The sequence below is a fragment of the Nelumbo lutea genome, chromosome 4 (assembly GCF_056320005.1).
Source record: "Nelumbo lutea isolate HS-2025 chromosome 4, American lotus-T2T, whole genome shotgun sequence".
Taxonomy (NCBI): Eukaryota; Viridiplantae; Streptophyta; class Magnoliopsida; order Proteales; family Nelumbonaceae; genus Nelumbo; species Nelumbo lutea.
The window spans coordinates 9,851,475-9,860,570 of NC_142687.1; the positions used below are offsets into that span (position 1 = coordinate 9,851,475).

The following is a 9,096-nucleotide window of genomic DNA, read 5'->3' on the forward strand; positions in this document are numbered from 1 at the left end:
AAGTAATTTGGTGTCAGTAACTTCCTCACACCAGGTTTTGGGCCTCAATAAAATAAGAGGGACATTCTCATGTACTAATAATATCAATGAGTATTCGATCAAAATATATTAATGTGTTGGTGAACATCAGTCCATATTGACCATAAATGATCCAGGACTCAAGGCCTGAATTTCTTTTCTTTTCTTTTCTTCCTTTCTTGTTTATGGGAGATAAATATGGCTTCAAGCCCATTATATGTGTTTATTACAGTATTCTTCGTTCATTTTGAAAGTGGTGGAGAGACTTGGGATGCCTTGGTCCCCCCTATGCCTCAAAGTTTCCCACTTGTATTATTAATATTAATACTAATGGTTTCTATGCATGGCCTAGGGGTGTCAATTGGATTGGATTTGGTCCAATGTGATCCAGTCCAATCTAGTCCAATGAATATTTTGAACCATTTTGGACCAATCCAATTCAATGTCTGGACCATCTAATCTGTTCAAATTCGTTTTGATTTACATTGGTTTCAATCCAAGCCTGATCTATTAACACCTATATTCTTATCTTATGTCAATGGACCAGATATTGGCTTAATCCAACCCAATCCAATATAAATTTATTATAGATGGACCAAGTCTAATCCAATTTAATAAATATTTTGGACCGAATTGATCCAATCCAATATGTTTTATTGATCTGTCCAAATTGATTTTGGACCGGACGGGGTCCAATCCAAAACCGGTCCATTAACACCCTTAGATGGCCCCCATCCATATTTATTTAATCCTATTAGCTTCCTCACCCCAACTCAGAGCGTGGTTGACCTGATCGATCTGGGAATTAGCCACCTATCTAGTTCCTAGTTCCATTTAGCCCATGCCCCGAATTCTTAAAGAAAACATTTGACTTGGTCAGCAAATATAACTATTGAACCAACCTGAGCAATGGTTCACGGTTTATAATAAAAAAAAATGATGTTGGGTTTTAAAATCTAAAATAAGTGGGAACTAATTGATTAGTGGGGTGGAGAAAGAAAGAGAGAGATCAAAATATGCAATTAGATTGGAAGTACATGTATTTTATTTAACTCGTCAACCTGTTCGACCCAAACGATTGAACCACTGGCCTGAAAAATGGTGGTCAAAGTGGTTCTATTTTGGGGTTAGTTTTTAAAACCTTAATTTATAATATATTAATCCATAATAGCACGAATTACTAACCAATCCCAACCAGCAGGAAGGCTTACTAACCAATCAGTTTGTACTTTGCTATTAATATTAACCAAATTTGGTACAAATATGAGATCGGCTTCCATCAGGGCAAGTGGTTCAATCGTTTCAACTGCCTTTTGCAATCTTGTATTAGAATATTTTCCCATGAAATCAAATATGTATCGAGATATTCTCAATACAAGGCTATAAAGATTGTTTCGAATGGGCTTTATCTAAACTGAAGCCGAACTCTACAAATATACGATATCCGGATGCATACGTCATCTAATAAGGGCTAAAATGACCCATCAATACAATCTGCTAATGGCAGCTAAGAACTGTGTCACGACACCTTAGCATCTTATGTGTGTCACGACTTTGCTCAAGCATTCTCGATAGATTGGCTCATGCAGCCCGAATAAGTCCTGACCTGGCTAAAAGGTAGACCTATAGACCGGGTCTACGTGATTGGACACGTACCTCCGCTGATTGCTATGAATGTCCAACTACCCCTCCGACCTCGAGTTCAAATCAGCCCCCACAACGTCCCACAGCACATCCCTTTGGTCTCACCGACTTCAGGAACACTCTAACCTACATGGCACGTTCTCTCTTATCCACCCACACCACTCAATGCCTCTGAAATACACGCGGACGCAATGCCCATCTGGCAGCAACAGGCTCGGTTCCCTCCACTTGACGGGGAACCAGATAAACCATGCAGGAGTTCTCCGTAAACAATGAGCGGGTAAGTCTTATTATCTCCGAATGTGTCGAGCATGTTACACCAGCTAGCTTGACTGTTCAGTGTTAACTTGAGTGTTGTCCCCTTGCTCGGGTCATCCCTCGGTCGCTCTGACATGTCTTGCAATCTCGTCTAGCGGTCTCCGAGCTATCACTACCAGCAGGGATTCAGCACAGATCGACCACTAACACTTGGGACTCTAAAATTTGGTTCCAGCTAAGCCAAAACCTAATTCTGCTTGGGGCCGTTGGGCTTATTCCAGGCTGAGTTGGACGGTATGGGACCGGTCTAGCCTGACTCAACTTACAATACGCAATCGATTACTGTTATTTATTTATTCTCTTAGTAAAGCCAATATGTGTCATTACAGCTAATCAGGGAGTGCAACTTGGGTCAGGCTGGTTGGAGATTTGTTAAGCTTATAATGGATTTAAACGGTTAAACCCTAACCCAAGTCCGATGTAGTTGGAATTCTTCAAATCAAGCAAGTAGACAACCTAACTTATAGCCCTAATTTACAATTCCAAGTCCCCAACTCTTGCTCCAGAATACATGCGGAAAATCCAAACCCTCCACCAGATGAGCCTTTGTCAGTATGTCTTGCGTTGAGGTTTGAGCTGAGAGATCAAGCAAGCAATCAAAGTTATTTTCATTAAAGACAACCTGGAGAGGGCATATTCAACTTACCACTCAGTGATGATGGATTGGGGACCTAGGTTTTAGTTGGATAATTCAAATTTATCAAATCACAACCCGTATCTCATCCAGGGGGTTGGGAAATGTGGATCCACATGAATAATCTGGCTGGGTATGGATCCACAAAGTAGGTTCGATCTGGGCCCCAAATTATCATGAACTCACTACAAATCCAACTCTGCATTTTATAGTCCAGTTGCATAGATTTTGTCCATATATTCGGGACTGAACCCAGACAAAAACGAGATTACTGAGTACCACCAAAACATGGCAAATGGCCCATGGATGCATGGAAGCTGAACTTTGGGAAGCCTTTTTGGAACATGAAATGATCAATTAGGTTTGTCATTTAATCGAACATCATCATCATCTTCTTCTTCTAAGCCTTGTTCCACAACAATATGGATTCGGCTACATGAATGAAATCCTGTTTCGCCATTTCGGTATTTAGTAGAACATATCACATTCAAAACTGTCTCACAATCTTTAAATGGGCCTTTAAGTCTGGCCCAACGCATGCAAGTGACTGGGACCGGTCCATACATGTTTAACGACAGCCAGCGGCGGTTCGGCACCATCCGTTTTCCCGGGAAGCATGAAACGCTACTGCAAATAAATGTGAAGACTGAAAAGCAGCGAGCTCACGACAATGGCTCTACGTCTGTCTTACCCTTTTGGGTTATCCTTCTTTTCTCCGGTTCGTGTTCACAATAGACCCATTCGTGCCTGCACGTTCTTCGCTCGAAATCAGATCGAAACGCATAGGGTTCTCTCTCTCTCTCTGACACCACCACACACACACACACACGCCTAGACTATGGTTCTTGAATTTGAAGGAAAGTAGTTTGTCTGCATACTTCAACGGTTTCGGAATTAGAGGTTTTTAGGAGTATCCAGTATCCACTGTTAAACAAAATGCAACAATTTTAAGATTTGCGAATTAGTGCTTATGTTTTCGTTTTCTTTTTCAATTTCATCGTTTATGGTATTTGAACTACTTGAATTCTTGCTGTATTAAGTGTTTTGGGGGGAGAACGAGCCTACGATTTCACTATTTCTGATGTAAAGTTTATAGACCAGATACCGTACTGTGCTTGTATCGGCTTTCTACCAGTTTGGTTTGTGGAGTTCTCGTATCGTTTAACTGTTATTAGATGCAGCATAGAGTGGTTTTCATTGCATTACTTGATAATAAAATTGAGCATTTCTCTTACAATTCCCCCGTAAAAAGAGAGGTCGCTTGCTAAAATGCTAAATAAACCTGCAGATTTCATTGATAATCTGAACAATTTGAAGAACCTAAAGTAGCTTTGGTAGAGGTCTCGTTACTAATTTCAAATTCTTACTCATTTCACCTCTACGAAAGAAAACTTAAGGCAAACATGAGGGGCAATTAATGATTGAGGAAATGGATTCATTAAAAAAAGGTTAATATTGGATAAATTTCAATGACAAAGTCGTGGTTTCCTAGAAAAATGGCATAGTAGTGGTTAATTAGTAAATATGCAACTCCTACATATATAATTAATTGTTAGCTTTCACTGTTCAATTCAGTCATAATTCAAAGAGGTATTTTTTCCAAGGCTGTACCTTCTTTGCTTTGTGCATTTTCTAGGCATTATCATTTGAATTTACTAACGCTTTGTTGGATTCTCATAGTCCTTATTTTTCATACTTAACAGCTAGTAAAGGAAGTGAGAGAAAGGCTTGAAAGAGATTACTCTACTCTGCCAGTCGGCAGAAATGGAAGAGATGACGAAGAAATGATCCTTTGGTTTTTGAAGGACCGCAAGTTTTCTGTTGAAGAGGCTGTATCAAAATTGACTAAAGCCATTGTATCCATGAGTTTCCTGCAGGTCCATGCTTTCTATATGAACAAACTAAAATTTACATTATCTAATATTATATTCGATAATTATCCTTTGCATGTCCCTCATATTTTTCTTGATTTATAAACTTATTTTAACAGGAATCTGGAAAGTTTTGCTAATGGACCCTGAGAGTGTTTGTGTATTTTTTTTTCCAAGAAATAACTGGAGAACCCTTTATTCCTAGAGAGGAAAAATTCTTGATCTTCTTGCTTTTGGGGCCTCTTTATTTTGTGGCACATTTTCAACTTATCCAGGATTTCTATTTTTGCTGAAAAGAATGAGAATTTTAAATCCCAGAATATTTGTCAAGCCGTTATTTATCTTCTAGCCTTCCTTTTCATCCTTTCATCCCTACTAGAAATGGCGTAAAGAATTTGGTGTCTCAGATATGTCGGAAGAGTCTATGGAAGAGATAGCTAGAACTGGAAAAGCATATGTACATGACTTTCTTGATGTTGAGGGCAGACCAGTACTTATAGTGGTGGCATCCAAGCATTTTCCAGCGGTATGTCTTCACATATTTTATTATTGAGATGACAATATAGTTTGAAGAATCTGCTCTCTAATGTCATAAATTTTCTTTCTTTCTCTTTTGATTTTTCTTTTTCCTCAGATAGGGTCTTATGAAGAAATATAAGAATCAGATAGTGGGAGAAATAAGCCCCATTTGATTACTCCCACTATCTAATTCTATAATCCCAACTTATAAGCTCTCTTAATATTGAGGTTGGTGAAGGAAAATGAAAATAACAGAAAGATAGAAGCAACAAGACCTAGGTTTCATCCATTTAACGTTTAGAGGGGTGTGTCTTTTGATAGGTACAACTAGAGGGATATGTTGTTACATCCTCTTCTTGAATGACATGTTTTGTATCTCATAATCTGGCACAAAAAGAACAAAAATATGAAGATGAAAAAAAAAAAGAAGAAGAAAAGAACACTAATACACAAAATTCATCCTCTCACAGCATTTCCTTTTAAATATCTGAAATCTCCTCCTCAGGATGCCTTTGATGAAACTATCTGAGACGAGAAATTCTTTGTGACCAAATTTATGCATTCTCCCATTTGTGTATACTACTGTTTCCGATATTTTGCAAGAAGAGCTTCTGTCATTGAAGTTCCATATAGAAATTGTTTCCAACTTCATTAAAGATACTTTCCTTGCATCTTTACCTAGAAAAATAGCTCATTTTTAAATTCCTATACTATGCAATTAATTATTCTGGAATGACATGCTTATAACCATTTGGTTGCAGAAGCACAATCCTGTTGAGAATGAGAAACTTTGTATATTTATGGTCGAGAAGGCTTTGAGTAAACTCCCAGATAGAAAAGAAGAAATACTCGGAATATTTGATCTCCGGGGATTCAGTACAGATAATGCAGATTTGAACTTCTTAAAGTTCCTGGTAACTTTTTGAATCCCCACGTTGCAAAAAAGAAAAAGAAAGAAGGAAAAAGGTTCTACTGTCCTAATTAGTCTTTTTCATTTCTTTTTCTTTCAATTTAAATCTTGATATTGAAACTGGAAGAGGATTTTAATCTCATAGGAACCACTTCTAGGAGTCCACATTTTATTGGGCTAACAATTTAGGGGCAACATAACTATAGAACCTTTACCACTTTCTGATAATGGTGTCTATAACCAACCTCTAATCTGGTGATACAGCTGAAAATGATCTTTTTTTTTCAGTCATTGGATACCACTGAAAATGAAATTAAAGGAGTTTGCTACATGGGTGCAGGTACCCAAAAGGATTTCTGGGACCCCATTAAAATTGAAGTTAATTGTTTGATTTACTTGACCATTGGTTAATTACTGTACTGAAGTGCTTTTCATAAGTCTTAGCGACCCTATCAAATATAGCCTTTTCAAAACCTGATCTTCATTATTTCCCTTAGTTGAAGCATCAAACCCATTTGCTATATTTTTAAGTTACCGTTGTTTGAATAATAATACTAAAGTACTTAAACATCTTTTATGGATTGTAAAAACTTGAAAACATTGTGCAGCTTCTTAATCATGAATCACCTCCCTTAACATTTTTATATTTATATTATTTACCTCCCTAATGTTAAAGACTTGTTAATTTTTGCACTGCGAACAAAGATCAAATTTCTTCCAAGACAATTCAGAAGGCTCTGGCTAATGCTATCAAGTGGAGTGTAGGTTTGGGTTGGGGTTATTGGATGCTTGCTCACTTAACAAAGCAAGGTTCAATTTTATCCAAGACAAGGTGGAATCCTAGAAAATCAGTTCAGTAGTGTATGACTTAGCTCAGAATGGGACTGGAAAGGGCTTCTTTCCATGGTGGAAACTGAAAGCATTTGTAACTTTCAGTTTGAGGGTAGGACTGTATAATCTAATATTGTGCACCATTGCACATCCTCTATTTAGAATATATCTCCTCATTAATAGAACGTATCTTTGTTACCCTTCAAAGAAAAGGATTTGTCAATTTTAAAGCAGGTATGCCAATGTTAACTTATTCAAGTTTGATGCTACTCAAAAATTGTGGAAGACTTGGGTAATTTACTAAAAGCAAATAAAAGAAAAAATAATAGAAAAAGCTGAAAGCCTTCTATCATAAAGATTAAATAGTTCAAGGTGATTGTTCAGACTGTCAAAAGTAAAGATGGAAAAAGAAGGTCCATTTTAATTTAATGGACACAAAATTTAGTGAAATGTTTCTTAAAAATTCTATGAATATTTGAAGAGCCTTGTAGAGAACTATCCAATTGTGGTTTTGATGTGGCTGATTTTTTTTCTATGCTTGCAGATCGATGTATTTTATTACTACTATCCAAAACGACTGGGGCAAGTTCTCTTTGTAGATGCTCCCTTTGTCTTCCAGCCACTCTGGCAGTTAGTCAAGCCCTTGTTGAAATCATATGCTTCTGTGGTAGGATTTGTGCTTACTATTCATAGATTCTTTCGGGTTCTCTATAATGTTTTTTTTTTTCATTTTTACTTTCATAGAGTCCCCCTCTCCCTGCATCCTAAATATTATTTGCCATCAGCTTTTCAATCTAGATTGTTCAATTGGCAGCACATTCCTGAATGGATGATACTGCAACACCTCAGTAATGTAGAGTACAAATACATACAAAATAATACAAAATACAAGGTTTTGCGCTCTACATATTTGTATTTGTACTCTTTCCAAATGGAGCCTTAGTGTATGGTCATCTTACAGTGTCCGATATCAAATAGACACGATTAGTATGTAATCTATCCCAAACTTAATTACAGCTGTTCACTACATATTTGTGTGAACTAAGCTTCCAAAAGTTCATTCTTATGTCCCTCCAGAGCAGCTTCCATGGTTCCACTTAGGCTGTTTTTGGTTTGAAAGAAAGTGTAGGGAAAGGAAAGAAAAGGTAGGGAAACCTCTACAAAAATTATATGGGTTTCCCTTCCTTTCCTTTCCTTACTTTACCTTTCCTTTCAAACCAAACACAGTCTTAGTGTAAACTTTGAAGGTCAAATATCTCCGTAATTTTTTTAGCTTTTTGTTAAAGAACTCTTTTAGTATTAGATATTGCTTATAAGTTCAGTGAAATTTGCCTGCTGATTACTAGTATGCTGGTTTAAATCATGGCTTTAAACCATTTTACAATTATTGAAGATGAAATCTAAAGGCTCAGTTTGGGAAGAGTGCAAATACAAATATGTAAAGTGCAAAACCTTGTACTAAACCTTGTATTTGCACTGTAAGCATTTGTATTTGACCAATAGGGAAGGGTGCAAACACAAATATGTTCTGTGCAAAACCCTGTATACCATGTTTATAAATCTTGTATTTGTATTTGCACTCTTCCCAAACTGAGCCAAAAGTTCAAATTTGAAAGTAAATAATTTCTAACATGGGATATAAAATACTCTGCTTCTCTGTTTCTATGTGTGCAGTATTTCACTTTTCTTTTTTTTCTTTTGAAGGCGAGATTTTGCTCGGCAGAGACTGTTCGAGAAGAATATTTTACAGAAGCAACGGTGCCAGCTGACTTCAGAGACTGAGAATATCATTTGTTCAACACTCTTGAATGTCAGCAGGCTGATAAAATTTTATCCAATGTATTGTATTGGTTGAAACTTGAAAATATAACAAAAAAGGTTGCAATTGCCAGGTTTCATTTCATATTTTCTCTCTTATAACCAGCTATGAGCCGTTTCATCAAGAACTAAACAAAATAACTTGTCTGCAAAGCACTCAGTTAATCTTCCAATTCCATAGTTCTAGCCATAAAACCAGTTACTGATAGCTAAAATGTAGCTTTCTTCCCTTAATACTCTCCTATTGGCTATTGCTCGGTACACATATCAATACCATTGACAAAGCATGACAAAGAAAACTACAACGTTTAGGCGGAAAATGGATCATACTAAAAATATTCCAAGCCTTGGAGTTTAAAGCTGCACCATTTGTTTTGGGTACAAAGTGGACTTTTTTAAGTCATAATGTCGCGGTAGACTGAGCATGTGAATTCCATTGATGCATGCAGTATAAACTCTCTTTGCTTGCAATGCAATTTCATTTGCATTAGTACAAATGCATGGAAGTATAAATGAGAAGAGTAAATTAAAAT

The 9,096-nt window shown here is 36.9% G+C and overlaps 1 protein-coding gene across 8 annotated transcripts; it reads left to right on the forward strand.

The window, feature by feature from the left end:
- The first annotated feature begins 2,963 nt into the window (after positions 1 to 2,963).
- LOC148853821 (Sec14p-like phosphatidylinositol transfer family protein) lies at positions 2,964 to 8,648 on the forward strand. 8 transcript variants are annotated; one of them, XM_088941264.1, is made up of 6 exons: positions 2,964 to 3,332; positions 4,318 to 4,470; positions 4,865 to 5,011; positions 5,766 to 5,918; positions 7,290 to 7,412; positions 8,450 to 8,648. In XM_088941264.1, exons 1-6 carry the CDS (start codon positions 3,285 to 3,287, stop codon positions 8,525 to 8,527), a joined length of 702 nt encoding a protein of 233 aa, XP_088797390.1. In that variant the 5' UTR covers positions 2,964 to 3,284; the 3' UTR covers positions 8,528 to 8,648. The 8 variants fall into 8 exon arrangements, 6 of the variants coding, with proteins under 6 accessions (XP_088797390.1, XP_088797388.1, XP_088797387.1 ...); XM_088941262.1 differs by having other exon boundaries at positions 2,997 to 3,401; XR_016094899.1 differs by having other exon boundaries at positions 3,110 to 3,401; positions 4,318 to 4,491; positions 5,766 to 5,970.
- Positions 8,649 to 9,096: the final 448 nt, after the last annotated feature.

What these genes read in the sequence shown, in the direction of transcription:
- LOC148853821 (XM_088941261.1), top strand. Translation starts at nt 3,285, where the DNA reads ATGGCTCTACGTCTGTCTTACCCTTTTGGGTTATCCTTCTTTTCTCCG. An exon ending in TATCCATGAGTTTCCTGCAG is followed by an intron (nt 4,492 to 4,864) that starts GTCCATGCTTTC and finishes CATCCCTACTAG; the next exon opens with AAATGGCGTAAAGAATTTGG. An exon ending in TGAAATCATATGCTTCTGTG is followed by an intron (nt 7,413 to 8,449) that starts GTAGGATTTGTG and finishes TTTCTTTTGAAG; the next exon opens with GCGAGATTTTGCTCGGCAGA.